The sequence below is a fragment of the Xenopus laevis genome, chromosome 2S (assembly GCF_017654675.1).
Source record: "Xenopus laevis strain J_2021 chromosome 2S, Xenopus_laevis_v10.1, whole genome shotgun sequence".
In the NCBI taxonomy this organism is placed as follows: Eukaryota; Metazoa; Chordata; class Amphibia; order Anura; family Pipidae; genus Xenopus; species Xenopus laevis.
The window spans coordinates 154,341,225-154,359,221 of NC_054374.1; the positions used below are offsets into that span (position 1 = coordinate 154,341,225).

Consider the following 17,997-nt stretch of genomic DNA (forward strand, 5'->3'; position numbering starts at 1 on the left):
GTGACTAACGTTAGCGAAAATTCGCCAGCGTGACGTAATTTTGGTACTACGCCGATTTACTAACGGACGCTGGAGTAACTTCGCTATCGAAGGAGATAGACTCTAGCTCTACTTCGCAATCTTACGCCAGGCGAAGTTTCGCTCTGGCGATTGGACGTTACTTCGCAAATTCACTAAGATGCGGATTTTCCTGAACGTTACCTGTTCCGTCAGACTTGCCTCCGCCAGTTCAGACCAGGCAAAGTGCAATGGAATGTATAGGGCTTCTTCAATTTTTTCAAGTCCCAAAAAACGCTGGTGTATTTTGTTTTTTTCAGGGTGATACACTGCAAAAGTCCGTAAAATTGGGTACCCGGGCTCCCCCCTACATTTCCTACCATATGGCACATAAACTGTACACTGGGCTCATGTGTAGGGCAATATAACAACTTTATTTTATTTTATTAAGGTTCCCTGGGCTTGTGTAGTGTAATGTATTTGCTGCAACATATACGTCCATTCAACTTCCCGCCGTATGCAAATTAGCCAATGCTAGCGCAACTTCGCTTCACTTGGCGCAGTAACGCTAGCACAACTTCGCCGGACTTCGGCGCCCTGGACACAACTTCGGATTTTATTGAATTAGTGTTATCCTGGCAAAGTATTGTGATGTGAGCGAAGCCGTCGTTGGCGAATTTACAGAGGTTAGTTTGCCCCTTTAAGTCTACTAGAAAATCATTTAAACATTAAATAAACCCAAAAACCTGGTTTTGCTTCCAATAAGGATTAATTATATCTTAAATTGGGATTAAGTACAAGATTGTGTTTTATTACTACAGGGAAAAAGGAAATAGTTTTAAAAAATTTGGATTATTTGGATAAAATGGAGTCTATGGGAGAAGGCCATTCCATAATTTGGAGCTTTCTGGATAACAGGTTTCCGGATAACAGATCCAATACCTGTACAACTGGTGTGTTTGCTTCAGAAACGAAACACAAATATAGTTTATATAAACAAGCTGCTGTGTAGCCATGGGGGCAGCCATTCAAGCACAGGATTCACGGTAGATAACAGATAAGTACTACTATAGTTTATATAAACAAGCTGCTGTGTAGCCATGGGGGCAGCCATTCAAGCACAGGATACACAGTAGTTATAAAAGATAAGTTCTGAAGAATCCCATTGTATACTACAGAGCTTATCTGTTTTGTATCCTGTGCCTTTTCTCCTTTATCAGCTTTTAGTATGTTATAAAATTAATAATTCTAAGCAACCTTTCAATTGGCCTTCATTTTTTCTTAGTTATAGCTTTTGAATTATTTGCCTTCTTCTTCTGACACTTTCCCTCATTCAAATGGGAAGGGGGGGGGGGGTCACTGACCCCATCTAAAAAAACAAATGCTTGGAAAGGCTACAAATGTATTGTTACTGCTGCTTTTTATTTTGTAATTGCAGCAATCTGGTTGCTAGGGTCCAAATCACCCTGGCAACTATGCAGTGATTTGAAAAGAGATTGAAATATGAATATGAAAACAGGTAATAAAAAGCAGTAATAATACGTTTGTAGCCTTACAGAGAGTTTTTTAGATGGCGTCAGTGACCCCAATTTGAAAGCTGGAAATAGTCAGAAGAAAAAGGCAAATAATTAATAAAACTATTAAAATAAATAATTGAGTCCAATTGAAAATTTACTTAGAATTTTATAATATTAAAAGTTAATTTAAAGATGAATCCCCTTCACTGCTAAACAGACCCATAACCCACCCCATTGCTATGAATCAGCTGCAGATGACTGAGCCTTTTTTAACCTGTGCAAAATGCAATCATTTAGCAAATGGCCAAAAATATTTACTGTGCCTCGTACCCTCAAAATCTGATGAGCTCAGAAAAGCCCTAAAGAGGCAAAACACTTCTGAGTCAGTCCTTGAACTGCCACATCTTGCGTCATTTATTATTATTATTATTATTTCCCATGGCCTCAGTCTTGATTGATTTGGATCTTATTAACCAAGTTGCAGCCAATCACAGTTGAACCTTGGTCTTTATGTCATCACTGGAAGGGGCAAATAATAAAAAAGGGAGGCATTTCATTTCTAGGGGTCAAGTAAGTGAATTGGACACACAAGGGGGGGGCAATATTAAGGGAAATAATGCTAAATATCAGTTGAGGTGTGTAGGTTTGTTAGCCTTAGTTTTACCTCTTATTTCAATGTAAAAATATATAAATGTGACTATAAGGTACAAATAGCATTTATATAAAAAAAACACCTTTATCAATAATAGATGGTGCCTGTGTTTAAAGGGGCTCTTAACTCTACAAATGCCACTGTTATTGCATTTACTCCTGTTTATTAACAGCTGCCCCTGCTGCAAGTGCCGAGTGCTAAGGGTGCAAATTACACCTTATAGTGATCACTGAGGTTGTATTTACAGGAGGGGCAACTTAAGCTGATCTCAGAGGCTGCAGCCCTCTCCTTACTCGCCTGCCACATACACAGGGCTGCCACCCTATTGAATACAGTGCTACCAAATGCAGGCATCACTGTATTCATGGGGGCGGATCAGGGCTGGAACTATGGATTGGCAGAAGAGTTACATGCCTCGGGCGCAGCAGTGGGGAGGCACCAGCCACGTACCCCTATTCCGGTCCTTCGTCCCACCACTGCATGATCCTAAAAGGGATACTGTCATGGGAAAACAATTTTTTTTCAAAATGAATCAGTTAATAGTGCTGCTTCAGCAGAATTCTGCACTGAAATCCATTTCTCAAAAGAGCAAACAGATATTTTTTATATTCAATTTTTAAATCTGACATGGGACTAGACATATTGTCAATTTCCCAGCTGCCCCAAGTCATGTGACTTGTGCTCTGATAAACTTCAATTACTCTTTACTGCTGTACTGCAAGTTGGAGTGATAACACCCCCTCCCTCCCCCCCCCAGCAGCCTAACAAAAGAACAATGGGAAGGTAACCAGATAACAGCTCCCTAACACAAGATAACAGCTGCCTGGTAGATCTAAGAACAACACTCAATAGTAAAAACCCATGTCCCACTGAGACACATTCAGTTACATTGAGAAGGAAAAACAGCAGCCTGCCAGAAAGCATTTCTCTCCTAAAGAGCAGGCACAAGTCACATGACCAGGGGCAGCTGGGAAATTGACAATATGTCTAGCCCCATGTCAGATTTCAAAATTGAATATAAAAAAATCTGTTTGCTTTTTTGAGAAATGTCAGATTTCAGTGCAGAAGTCTGCTGGAGCAGCACTATTAACTGATGCGTTTTGGGAAAAAAAACATGTTTTCCGATGACAGGATCCCTTTAAAGGAATTGTTCAATGTAAAAATAAAAACTTGGTAAATACATAGTAACATAGTAAGTTAGGTTGAAAAAAGACACACGTCCATCAAGTTCAAATAAATAGTACCGAATATACTCGAGTATAAGCCGAGTTTTTCAGCCCCCAAAATATGCTGAAAAACTCTACCTCGGCTTATACTCGGGTCAAGCGCAAAAACGGTCACCAGCATCTAAGAATAGTCGCCGGCGCCTAAGAATAGTCGCCGGCGCCTAAGAATAGTCTCCAAGAATATTTGCCCGCGTCTAAGAATGGTCGCCGGCATCCAAAAAACGAGACGCCGGCACCTCCAATGGGAGCAGAAACCCTCAATTTTTTGATTGAAACTTACCAGAAGCTGCTGCATTTCTCACCCTAGGCTTATACTCGAGTCAATAAGCTTTCCCAGTTTTTGGAGGTAAAATTAGGTACCTCGGCTTATACTCGGGACGGCTTATACTCGAGTATATACGGTAGATCAAAATTGTTTCTAATATAGTTAGTTATACATCCAGTCACTCCAGCCTTTATACATTACATTTTTGGCTAACTAACTATTTTAGAAACATTTTTTTATTTTGCACATCTATTTACCCAGTTTTTATTTTCACACTGAACTGTTCCTTTAATTCAGCGCACACATATCGACCACTTGTGAGTATGTTCATGCACAATCCCATGTGGGGGAGTGGTTGGGTGAAGAGGCAGGCCAGGTCACCTGGCAGATTGGGGTCTCATTTTTCACAGATTCCATAAAATCAGAAGCTCATTACTTACCAATATTGATTTCATCATCCGTTTCTGCATCCCCAATACATTCAAACTGGAAGTCTTGCAGCGAATGGGAGAACTTCTGCACGGCCATAGACAAATCTAAGAGAGATACAAATAAGGGTCCTGATTAGTGCATGTCAGTCATTGGGGCAAATTTTCTAAAAGGCAAAGTGACTAACGCGGGTGAAACTTCGCCAGCGTGACATCATTTTGGTACTTTGCGGATTTACTGACGGTCACCGCCGTAACTTCGCTAGCGAAGAAGACAGACTCTAGCTCTACTTCGCTCCCTAACGCCTGCCAAATTTTCGCTTTGGTGAACGGACGTAATTACGAAAATTCACTAAGATGCAGATTTTACTGAACGTTACCTCTTGCGTCAGACTTGCCTTCGCCACCTCAGACAAGGTGAAGTGCAATAGAGTAGATAGGACTTCCTCAAAATTTGGTTAAAAATTTTTCTAAGTCCCAAAAAATGTTGGCATCTTTTCATTTTTCAGGGTGATGGGCTAAAAAATAGCGTAACTTTTTTTGGGGTACCCAGCTTCCCCCCTACATTTCCTAACATATGGCACATAAACTATATACTGGGCTCATGTGTAGGGCAATATAACAACTTTATTTTATTTAGGTTTCCTGGGCTTGTGTAATGTAATGTATTTGCTGCAACATATATGTCCATTGAAATGTAACTTTCCGCCGTACGCAAATTAGCCAACGCTAGCGCAACTTCGCTTTGCTTGGCACAGAAACGCTAGCGCATCTTTGCTAAGGTTCGGTGCCCTGGACTCAACTTCGGATTTTAGTGAATTAGCGTTGTCCTGGCAAATCTACGCCTGACGAAGTATTGCGATGTGAGCGAAGCCGTCGCTGGCGAATTTTCGGAGATTAGTGAATTTGCCTCATAGAGACATCTCAAGCTTTCTGCCACTGCTTTATGTAGGGGGGGTCATAATAGGGGTGACTGCGTTGATCTTAGAACGTGGTGGGGGTCTGGAAAGCAGCAGCTGTAGGTATAGCAGCCAATGGTGATAACAGATACAACAAGGTGGCATTTCTGGCTTGTAGCTTAGCGGTCCTCAGTTCAATTCCAGGCAGGACACTATCTGAAAAGAGTGTTTACAACAAGGGTGTCCTCTGGGTAATCCAGTTTCCACCCACCCTATAAAATTTATAAGCCTTACCAAGCAACAAAAGATTTCTAAATGTATTTTAGTGCTTGTTCAGAAGCTCGTCTTCTTTTTTAAGCCTCGATCTTGGACTGGGAGTTTAATCAAATGCAGTTACGGCTGAGAGGCACATGGAGTTTAGCAGCAACAGGGGGGATTTCTCAGGGTGGGTTCCCTGCAGTTTCCTAGCTTGAAACTCGTAATTAACAGGAATCCATATAACATTTATTTAAAGGAAATATCGGTGAAAGTGTATTGTTTCTCAGCGAGACAGCAAACTTCATACACCCACGTGCCGAGTAAGAACAAGCTTATTTTCCACTGGTAGCCTCAAGAGCTCACAGAATGAATCCCTGTGTTTCCTTATATTAGCTGCTTGCGAGTTCCCCATCGTTTACCATCAACCGAGAGGTAACAAACGGTGAAATGTTTTGTTCATTTATTTGGCAATATTTTATTCTGCTGTGTCTAGAGCAGAAAATATACTAATGGCCCATGTACAACTCACTTATTGGTTTTCTTTTTTCATTATTTGTCCATTCATATTCTTCTTATTCATATTGCTTTTAGAGGATCCAAATGTAAGAAGACTATGGGGGTTATTTATCAAGGTCCAAATTTATCTCAGTATTTCTAAGTTAGAAATCCGAGCAACTCCAAATTCCCGAATGGACCTTATTTACAAAGAAAAAAGCCCGGAAAAATAGGGTCGGGCAAACTTTGGAGCTTTCCCCGGAGATTTTTTCGGAGTTATTTGAGCAGAAACCCCGAAATCATCGGATATCAGTACGGACATCGGCGCAGACGCTGGGACCTTCCCCATTGACTTATACAGGACCTCGAGAGCATTTCGATGCCGAGGTTTCGGATTCGGAGTTTTTAGACCATCGCATAAATCTCAAAAAATTCATAGTTTTTTTCTCTCAGAAAACTACGAAGTATTCGAGGTTCGGATGTTCGGATCGTGATAAATAACCCCCTATATGTCGCCCTGAAGAGGTAAATATATATTTCTTCATTACTAATTGACTGCTATTAAATAAGGTCACATTTTGCCCATGTATCTCCCTCCCACGGGCCTGCCTGCTTATACATCTATAATACACAAAAGCCATGAATATCTTGTAAATTATATCCTTATAAGCGGTGAGTTCTGATGTCATCAGTTATAAACGGTGAGTTCTGATGTCATTTCAGTCACATGACTCATGAATTCATGAATTTGTGTATTATAATAAATAAAGTACTCCCTGTTGCAAAATATGAGGATATTAGAAGTTACCTCAGAGTTCCATGACCTGTATAAAAACACTCGACCTTCGGCCTCGTGTTTTTATATGGTCATGAAACTCCTCGGTAACTTATAATATCCTTATATTTTACAAGAGGGGGTACTTTATTCACTATATAAATTGAATCTGGATGGGGACTGGTTAGTTCAACAGGCTTTGGGAGAGTAATTTTATTTATGGAAAACACTGGGAACAATCAGGGGCATAATAGGTGTGGCTGTTGTATCGGGGGCATAAATGGATGGGAGGGTTGACTGGCGGATCAGGGGTGTAACCAGTAGGGATGGGCGAATTTTTTTCTTGTTTCGCCGCAAAAATGGCGCCCATAGATTTGTATGGCATCATGCTTCAAAACGAAAAAAGAAAAGACGCGTGTCCAAAAAATTTCTCCGTGCGTCAAATTTTTTTGGATGCCCCATAGACTTTAATGGGCGTCGGCGACATTTTGTCGGTGTCGAATTTTTGGCGAAACTAAACGGGTCAAATTCGCCCATCCCTAGTAACCAGGAGAACCAGGGGTGAATGAAAGGGGTTGACTAAATCTACTTTTATGTACAATGCTGGTATATTAAAGTAGGCCAGTAAAATAGCAGCTAGGAGGCAAACCTACCCCCAACTCTTCCATATTTTTCAGCTTGTCATTGGATTTAAGGACTATTCTGCAAAAAGGAACAGCAAGGAATGGTAAATCTTGTGTGCAGGGGCGCTTCGCCAATGAGGCGAGTTGAGGCTCTCGTCTCAGGCGGCAGCGCCCCACTTAGTACCAGGGGCGGCAAAAATGCCGCCCCTGGTACTTAAAGAGGCGGATTTCTGGTTTTCTGGCGGAGGGGCCAGGATCGCCCCAGCTTGTGTGTATAAATGATAACTTCATCCCATACAAAATCAGAGAAGGACTTCAAAGGTTAAATGTAGGTCTTTGGGAAAAAAAGAGTCTCCCTCTCCCGTTTCTTTGCGTCTTCAGCACATCATATATAAAATATAGCTTGTCATAAAGGAAAAAGATTTACACAAGTGCGCTATTAACTTTCCAATCTCCATGTACTTCTCCATAAAAAATGAAACACTTTCCCCGAGCCGTCCCCGTGCCAAGGCGACATCTGGTTCTGATGAGAAATGATTGATTTTAATAACTTATCTAAAAGACATTTCTAAATGTATCCTGAGGTTGGAGCCCAGGAGCCAAGAGAAACCCGCGGTGAAACTCAACCTATGAAATTACTAATAACACATCAGTCCAATAAAGCCGCGCTGAAATGGACACTTTAGCCTTTCTTCCTCACTTTCCATTTCCGTATGTGCAAACAGAAATAAATACAGGCCTAAGAAATATATATCCATACAGATACCGGATTCGTTATCCAGAAAGCTCCGAATTATGGAAAAGCTGTCTCCCAAAGAATCCATTCTATCCAAATACTCCAAATTTTAAAAAAGTATTTCATTTTTCTCTGTAATAATAAAACAGTACCTTGTACTTGATCCCAACTAAGATATAATTAATCCTTATTGGAAGCAAAACGAGCCTATTGGGTTTATTTAATGTTTATATGATTTTCTAGTAGATTTAAAGTATGAAGATACAAACTATGGAAAGATCAGTTATCCGGAAAACCCCAGGTCCCGAGCATTCTGAATAACAGATATATATATATATATATATATATATATATATATATATATATATATATATATATATATATATATATATATATATATATATATATATATGTATATATATATATATATATATATATATATATATATAGGTAATAGAGTCAAGCACTTTTTTTTCACCAAAGACCATGGAGTGCGGTTTCATTTTGTTATTTGCATACCTGTTTATGACCAGCACTCAGGCATTTACTTTTGGTTTAATATATATATATATATATATATATATATATATATACACACACAGGTATGGGACCCGTTATCCAGAATGCGAAATTAATTTAAACATTAAATAAACCCAATAGGCTGGTTCTGCTTCCAATAAGGATTAATTATATCTCAGTTGGGATCAAGTACAAGCTACTGTTTTATTATTACAGAGAAAAAGGAAATCATTTTTTTAAATTTGGATTATTTGGATAAAATGGAGTCTATGGGAGACAGCCATTCCGTAATTCGGAGCTTTCTGGATATCAGGTTTCCGGATAAGGGATCCTATACCTGTATATATAGACTTTCTCATTAATTGCTACCACTAAGAACTCCATCATCAAAGCCTCAATCATTCACTAACTAAATGACTAAATCACATCACATTCAGCTATGGAACATTTCTTAAATCTGTTCATTCGTCACTCATAGTGCCACCCAAATTCTAATTAAGTCCCATTCTAGGTCATGTCTTCAATACCACAACTCTGTTAATTGGCTGTTCTCATCACTTCACTTCAGCCTATAATTAATGTCTCCTGCACCATACCAGCTGCTCATCTTCATCCCCCACTGCTGCCTATTCCTACACACATTTAGGGGGTTATTTATCAAGGTCCAATTTATCTCAGTATTTCTAATATCTAACTCCGAATTCCCGAATGGACCTTAGTTATGAAGAAAAAAGCCCCAAAAAAATAGCGTCGGGCAAAACTCTGAAAACTTCGGAGCTTTCCTTTTTTTCCGTTTTTTTGCTCCGAATCCCCGAAATCAAAATCAGCGCAGACACTGGGACCTTCCCCATTGACTTATACAGGATCTCAGGTTTACTTATCCAGGACCTCGAGAGCTTTTAGATGCCGAGGTTTTTGGATTCAGAGTTTTTAGACCATCGGACTTTAATAAATCTCGAATAATTTGTAGTCTTTTTTTTTTTTGCTCCGAATTATTCAAGGTTCAAATATTCGGACCTTGATAAATTACCCCCTTAAGGTGTAAAAGTAAAAGTATACTATTGTATAAAAATTCCATTAACTCAGTACCTTATTTTATTTATCAAACTGTTTCATTTGACCCACCTGTATTTAGTGCCAGAGTTGCAGTTTTCATAAAATTGCATTATGCAATTTTGCTGGATGTTATTTAAATTTGCTTAACATTCTGAAATGAATACTGGAAACGGTCTTGCACTGATAGCCAGTAAAGCTTAAACCATGAGTCTAGGATCCATAAAGTGGTCCCCATTTGCAGTGTTGGACTGGGATGCCAGGGGCTCACCAGAAAACCTTAGACCTTCGGCCCACTGGAAAACTTTAGACTGTGGGACCACTTTTCAAACTATTATTCCTCCTCTCCTTTCTGCTCGTTTGGTGATGAGGTGGGCAATATCGGGCTGATCCGATCGTGGGCCCTAGGGCCCAACGATCAGATCCTAACAAATGGTAATGGGCAGTCGGATCGCGGGACCGCATCAAAGAACAGATGCGGCCGCGATCCGACCGGATTTTTAGCCCCATCCGATCGAGGAAGCTGTCGGAGGGCCCCATACACGGGCCAATAAGCTGCCGACTCGGTCTATCTGATGCTTTTATCTGCCCGTGTATGGCCACCTTCAGTCTTGTATTACATATGTCTACTTACTATATTCTTCCATTATTAAGCATTTTTCCCCCATAAAGAAGTAGGGAATGACCATGAAATAGGCTAAATGGTTAGAAGCAAGAGGGCCCACTGGGAGTTTTCATGGTATCCCGTTGGGCCAGTCCGACACTGGACCAGGGGCCCACTCTCAGTACTATTATTCTTCCTCTCCTCACGCAACCACTATTCTACTAGTCTCTTTTCTTTACATACTATAATCTGTTTTACCATCTATTTAGCCACTCTGTTCTCATTGAAATAGGGAATGACCATGAAATAGGCCAAATGTTTAGCAGCATAAGGGTCCACTCACACCTGGGCCCACCGGAACTTTTCCTGATTTCCCAGTGGGCCAGTCCGACACTGCCCATTTGGTTTAGGGTGAAAGATCTTCCTACACTGATCAGAATGATTTAAAACGGAGTGCACAGTTAATTCTAAACTGAATACGGATTCCTATGAGTAAACTAGCTCTGCTTTGATGTTGTGCAATTGGCTTCATGGCCACATCACATCTTTGTCTGTTTCCCTGGCAGTCATTGACAAGGAACATGCTCAATACTAGACTATCTGCGCCTGGCCTCCATTGGACATGCTCTTGGTTGGTGACTGCTGCCAGGGAGATTTCTGCAAAAAATACTTATCCAGATGTATTTCGCCCTATCCCCATTTAGCGTTCTTGCTTGCTGCCTGCGTGTGCGTGTTTGGTACATATTCTCCTTAGCATATGTGTACCAATTTACTTTGTATTAATAAAACATACTCAAGGCTTTCATGGAAAATGTCATGTTATTGTGAACCACCACGGTCGGAGTATATAAAGACTCTGGGATTTGGAATTCACAACAGCGGGTGGCCTACTAGATTGATATAACTGCTTTAAAAGGGGAACATTGTTAAGACATGAGTCCTTCCCATGTGCATTCTGCTTATTGAATTTCAGTGTGTGGGACGAGTACTGAACATCTTATACCTGAAGACAGGTAATTTGATACATCTCTCAAAAGAATGAAGTCCATGGTTATGCCGTATCACTGGGAAGGTGGCTGGAGGGTTTGCTACGAGCGAACAAAAAACTCATGTTTCTTGAGGGGCCTCATTGGCTATTTGAAAAGGCCTATATTAAATAGATGTGAAATCCAATTATAATACAGGTATAGGATGTGTTATCCAGAAACCAGTTATTCAGACGGGGGACGGCAATAGATTTTACAGAATAAACATTTTTAGAATGTATTTCCCTTTTCTCTGTAATAATAAGACAGAACCTTGTACATACCTCCCAACTTTTCAGAAATGGAAAAAAGGAGCAGAGTGTGGCGAAAACTTTTTGACAACGCCAATTTTTTTGTGGCCACACCCCCTAATTACCATGTCCATTTAACAGAATTTGGCAGGTTATGAAAGTTTGAACACATTGCTGTGGTTTTTATGCGTTATTACAGTTTGCTAATGAAGGAGAATTGCCCTTAAAGCTGCAAATCACAGTTTACCCAAGAGACCTGCTTATCTTAAAATGTTACAATTGTTTCTTTGCTTTTCTTAAATTGTTACAAAAGTATCTAAGTCCACCTGCCACGTATTCTGGGCTCTCTGCCAAAAGCCAATTGCGTTTTCAAAACTTTGTATCTTTTTCTGGCTGTTCAGTGCAGGAGATCAAAGAGAAAGTCGGTAACAATCCTGGACTGCCGGTTGAGCTGTCAAAACCGGGACTGTCCTGCGAAAAATGGGACAGTTGGGAGGTATGCTTGTTTATGATCCCAACTAAGATATAATTAATCCTTATTGGAAGCAAAGCAATCCTATTAGGTTTTTTTAATGTCTACATGATTTTTAGTAGACGTAAGGTATGGATATCTAACTTATGGAAAGACCCCTTATCTGGAAAACCCCAGAGTATTCTGGATAACAGGTCCCATACCTGTATCGGGTAAACTCACCAATATATGTAGGGGTCTGGGTGCACATGCCCCAGACCAATGCTTTAGGGGAGGTTACCAAGATATTCATTACAAAATTGGCAGGAAGGAACAGAACTGGACCATCACAACAAATATGTAAAATAGGTTTAATTAAAGAGAAAGCATCTCATAAACATGCCTATCTGAAAAAGCATTAGTTCTGTAGATTGTATTATTAAAGGTGAAGTAAAGCTACCGAGGCAGTTTATCGCCAACAGATTAATGACTATAGTGCACACTAGAACACTATATTTATTCTGTAAAATGCTTCACCATACCGGAGTAAACAGCTCTAGATGCTCTCTCTGCTTGTGTAGGATAGCAGTTGCCATATTAGCTTGGTGTGACATCACTTTCTACCTGAGCCTCCCTGCTCACTCATAGCTCTGGGCTACCATTACACCAGGGATGGGAGGAGACAGGGGGAAAAGGGAGGGGGAGAGGAGCAAACTGAGCATGCTCAAGCACTAGCCCTGGAGGTTTATGCTGAAAACAGGAAGTCTGATACAGAAGCCCATGTGTACACAATACAAGGGCAGCAAGTGTTTCTTTTAGGTCTCACAGCATCACTTTGAGGGTTGTATTTGGGATGTATTTATATAGACCTTTCTGATAAAGCTTAATTATTTTAAGAGCAGAGACACATGCTGCTATTTTGGGGGATTAGTCGCCCAGCAAGAAATAGTTTCTTCTTCGGGCAGCGAATCTCCCGAACTGCCTTCCTGTCAGCTAGAATGTAAATCGTCGGCGGGGTGGCACTCAGAACGATTCGGCTTTCCGAAGTCGCCTGAAGTTTCCTCGTCAGCCAACTTTTGGCGACTTTGAAATACGTAGCTTTCCAGGTGCCATCCCGCCAGCGATTTACATTCTGGCCAGCGGGAAGGCAGTTCAGGGGTATTAGTTGCCCGAAGTAGAAGCGATTTGTCGCTGGGCGACTAATCTCCCGAAATAGCAACGTGTGTCTCTGCCCTAAGCCTTTCCTTCTCCTTTAATATTTGGTCTTTTATGAGAGCAACAAGTGCACCCTGATTATTGGTCATAATGTCAAACTTGGAGGTTAAAATCAGGAGTGGGAAAACCTAACATGAGACATCATCCAGCCAGAATCAATGGAGAGTTACCAATAGGAGGAAGAGAACATGCACTCAAACTGGTTATTCAATCTGTTGTTTTGATCAGCGTCCAAGAAAAGCATACACATATATATATATATACTGAACCGTTCACGGTCTGGAAACTATTACAGTCTGCTAAAATACAGATGAAAAATTATACACCAGAGCTACAAAAACATTAAGAACCCACGTAGTCGTAAGTGTAAGGCCATTAGTCAGTTTACCGCTAAGTCAATTTTTTTTAAATCGCTGCCTGAAAAGAACAAAGTGATGGCTAATCACTATAATTTCGCTAAATCCCTGCTCAGTGCATGTGATCTATTCATACTGACCAACCTCAACTGGTTTCTGCCTTCTCCTTAAGTCAGCAAATAATATGTTCTATAATAGAAAATATGACTTTTTATCCTTTAGTTATATAGCGACAATATATTCCACAGTTATTTACAATGATTTTAAAGAGTTCATTACAATCTCTGGCCCAGTGGAGCTTTTAGTCTTTTCATTTGCTCATAACCAGAAGCCCTGCCTGTCTTGCTTTATGTCAGGAAGCCTAGATTTAATATAAACTATCTTTTTAAATCAGTGGACCTCTGTCCAATATGCACATCCAAATTAGGTTGACTGGATGAACTTGTCCCTACTCAATCAATAGCACATTGAGGTCTGTGTAGACCCCCTTGAGAGAAGACCCCATCTCTACATCATGGTCCTACCCCAACATACAGTCCAGCAATTCGACTGAATATCTGTCTGACCCCTCACCACATTTTAAGAGACGCAGTCATTCTAGACTCATAAACTGGCAAATAACCTGTGAACTTGATGATTGGGCAGGCACTTTTGTCCCACTTGTCTGTCAAGGTTTATTTATATTTATTTCATTGTTGGCCAAGGAGATCTTTGTTTATTTTGCTATGAAAACACAAGATATAAGAAGCACAAAAAGTTACTCAACTGTCAACAGTCAAATATAAACTGGGTCATTGACTGCAACTGTCATTTTTTCTTTTGTCAATTTTTCTGCCCTTTTGCTGTTTTATCTGATTGTTCCACCTGACACTTAACAAAGGGATAGTTTCATCACAGAATCCTCCCCCCCCTCATTCTTAAAATAAGACCATGAAAAATTTATAGAAACATTACATTTCCTATCATTTCTTTTTTCTTTTGTTATGCTTATGAGTAAAGAATCAGATTTGGCTATCCAAAAAAAGGTACCGCTGCTCAAACTGAGATCCAAGATTCAAACTCTGACCCACGTTCTGTTGGCAGGCAAACAATACGTTCCTCCCCCAGACACAAGGAGAAAGACTTGTCTGAAGAAATAATAACGATAACAAAGACCTACATCAGGCAGCAGATTTCTAAATAGCAGATGTCCAGAGTATAAATAATAGCCAAATGTGGCTGGAATTCTGAACCGCTGTGATCTCCCCAACCCAATTCCCTGTGCATCTGTAGAGCATGGGGGTGATATGCTGGAAAAAGCTGAGCTTACAGTGAAGGCCTCCTATAATTTATGTGAGGTTACTGCCTTCCACATAGAGAAGAACAGTATCAAAAAAGAAAGGAAAGAATGTTGGGAACTGAATTAATCTATTTTGCAGGCCTTTCATTAAAAAAAAGTATATCAATTGTTGAATTAATTTTAGAATCCAAAGGAGGAAAAGTGCCTCATTCCATTATCAAAACCATGTGTGGGTGCACCTCTCAACTCCCAGGAATTTGTAGGCACTGATTGGATACCAAGATGTTCCAGGCCTCCTTTTCTGAATGCTCCTTTGCCCATTTACCTGAGGACACACTAACTAAATTAAAGCCATGAGACAAATGCACCAAGAGAGTACAAGGGGCCACACACACATTATTACCTCCTTCCTATTGTTCAGATCAAAAAGTATGAATGATTGAACCTTAAGGGCAGAGATACACGGTCATATTAGAGGAGTTTAGTTGCCCGGCAACAAATCTCCTCTTCTTCCATGGAGCTCTTCATTTTCCAAAGTCGTCTATTGAAGTTTCCTCGTGAGGCAACTTTGGGCGACTTCGGAAATCTAATCGCTCCGAGTGCCATTCCGCCGGCGATTTACATTCTAGCCAGCGGGAAGGCAGTTCCAGTTGAGGCTGGAGGCCTACACGCTGTGCTGAAGTCTTCTTCAGTCATAAGACTTGCAAAACACAGTGGTAGGGAATAGCTGGTCGATAGATGAAAGATATTAAACATGTTATAATGTACTTATTTAATAGTGTTTTATTACCATACTGTTGTACACTTAATCAGTGGCAAAGCTTCAATCGATGTCTGGTGCCTAACTGATGTATCCAAGTCCATGTTCCTACACAAACACCAAAATTCAACTGTACTGCCACCGAAGTACCACACCAAATGGCAGGTTTATTTGTCGTAGAATACAGGATTTCTCATTCCCTATAGCTGCCAGCATTCTTATGCCATACACCAAAGGAATCAACCCTGCTCTGCCTTCCACAGCACATTCTGGATCATTTTTCATAATTTAAGAGTAAAATCAGTTTTACTTCTCATTATTTTTTCTGCACTAAGGTCCTACATTGAGTTCTTCCATTGAGTTCTCATGTTTCCATTTATATTCTACAAACATAGAGGCAGATTAATTGACCATGACTGATCAGAATCGGACTGGTGAGCTCGAGGCCCACCGGGTCTTCAGTCTCAGGGCCCCCCACCACTGTGCTCTGCTGCACATGCTACACATTGTGTTCTTTGGGCCCAGGGACCATCTTCAAGCCATTTGCAGCAAGAAAAGGAACCACCGGGTGCGGATCTGAGCCGACGGGGCCCACGAGAGCGAGGGGCCCACCGGGTTTTTTTCTGACTCTGTGTCTGATAAGGCCTTACATTGTAAGATGCACTGGGACTGATGGGACATGGGACTGCCCACATTGTTCACCTGTTCACACCTTATTCAAAATGCTAAATGCTTGTGTGTGCCATTCTCCGCTTGCCCAGTGCTGCTTGTGTGTGCCATTCTCTGTTTGCCCTACGCTACCTGTGGGATGTAAGTCTGTTAGGGGTTTGTTCTTGGGGTTTGTTAGTATTTGGAAATTGATGTTAAGGGCCCCTGATGTGTTTACTCATGTGTTGGGGGGTTGTTGTATTATCCACAGGGGAGGATGAGGCATATGGATTTAAGGGTATGTTTTTAACATGATTTAAATTTTTCACATACGAGTGATGAGGGATTTCCCTGCAGTGAGCACCAACCATTTGGTTTTTTGGTGTGCTACCACCGTTAATGTGGATATGATCTTAAAAGTTCTTGGTAACATGGGTGTGGTTTACAGTGGGTGTGGTTTAAAGGTGGGAGTGGCCAAAACAGACTTCCATTATCGGCCCTCCACCACATAGGCCAGTAAAATTTTGGCCCTTGGTACCACAGAAGTTGGACAGCACTGATCTAGAAACATGTGCTTTCTCCATGCCGTTGCACGAGTTTTTTCCTGGGTACTCCAGTTTCCTCCGACACTCCAAAAACATATAAACATCCACAGTGCAACAAGGACTGAGCAAATAAGCAAGAACTAAATTCAAAACCTCAGTCAACTACAGGCAAGCAACACTTACAATTCAATCCGAAATGATGAAGACTGCCTCAAGCAAACAGTTGCAGAGGTCACAGGGAGGGTTAGCAGTGACAAGAGCGCCATGATCCATAGGAGCTACAGTTCAGCACTATGAATTTCCCTCACTTATGTCTTTTCTTTGGCTTGTTTATTAGGTTCAACGTATGGGCTGTGTCTATTAATGCGGTGCCTCCATAAACTCCTTTGAAGTGAGACTTAAGGTGGCCATAGACGCAAAGATCCTATCGTACAAATCGAGGATTCGTACGATTTTTGGACCATGTGTGGAGAGTCCCGACATTTTTCGTCCAGGTTTCGGACAGGTTTGATTTTGTCCCGACCAATCTCGCAATCCCGCCCATTGCGCTCTCATCGTAATCTGATCGTTCGTCCATGGGGCCGAACGTTCAGATTACCCCCGTTAGTGGAATATCGGGGAAAGATCGGCTTGTTTGGTGATGTCGCCAAACGAGCGTATCTTTTCGTCTATGGCCACCTTTAACAATAACTTAACACAGTGCCATGCTTTCATTTGGTGACGTTACCCTTTAAATCTGCTTGCCAGTCATCTCGGCCAATCCAGCATATCCGAAAACCCAAAATACTAATAAAGAGAATTATTTTCCCCTGATCAGTTCCATTTTTTTGTTAACTTTATTACTGCCTGAAACAAACTGGCAGGCACATGCAGCCCCCATCAAGGGTATCCAGCCGAGCGTTCCCAAACACGGGCAGCTGTTCCGTGTGCCGCACTCAATTTCATTTTAAGTAGAACACGCCACAGTGGGACGGCTGTGCCCACCGAGCAGATTGTGAGTGCAAATCCACTTATCTGATTAAAGTGATAAATTCTGAGGATGGGAATGGGATGAATGACAAAGAGCCATAAGGATACGGGGGCTGCAGCAATATTTCATCTGTTTTTCCCTTTCAAACCCCCTACTGGCAAACACCCCTTTGCAATGGAACAGGGGGCAGCAGAGGTTGCTGACAGTTGTAGTCCAATGATATCTGGAGAGCTCCAGGTTGGGCATCCCTGATACATACATGTACAGCATATAGCAATAACACAATAGATGAATTTCATTATTTTATACTTTTTATAATGTGCCCCCCCCCTGGTGCTTAGGGGCCACATAAAACCATTCCTGCTTTTCTTGCACAGTACAAGGGTATTGCCATGACAAAGGGGAACTACTTTGAGAAACGGCAACGTAAGGCATGCGGTAGCTCCCTAT

At 41.1% G+C, this 17,997-nt stretch overlaps 1 protein-coding gene across 1 annotated transcript in view; it reads right to left on the minus strand.

Annotated features, from left to right (window-relative positions):
* arhgap42.S (Rho GTPase activating protein 42 S homeolog) overlaps nt 1–17,997 on the minus strand; it is a 166,963-nt gene that overhangs the window by 95,963 nt on the left and 53,003 nt on the right. The window contains exon 2 of the mRNA XM_018250342.2: nt 4,098–4,193. Coding sequence (XP_018105831.1) covers nt 4,098–4,193 — 96 coding nt within the window. The remainder of the gene's footprint in view (nt 1–4,097; nt 4,194–17,997) is intronic.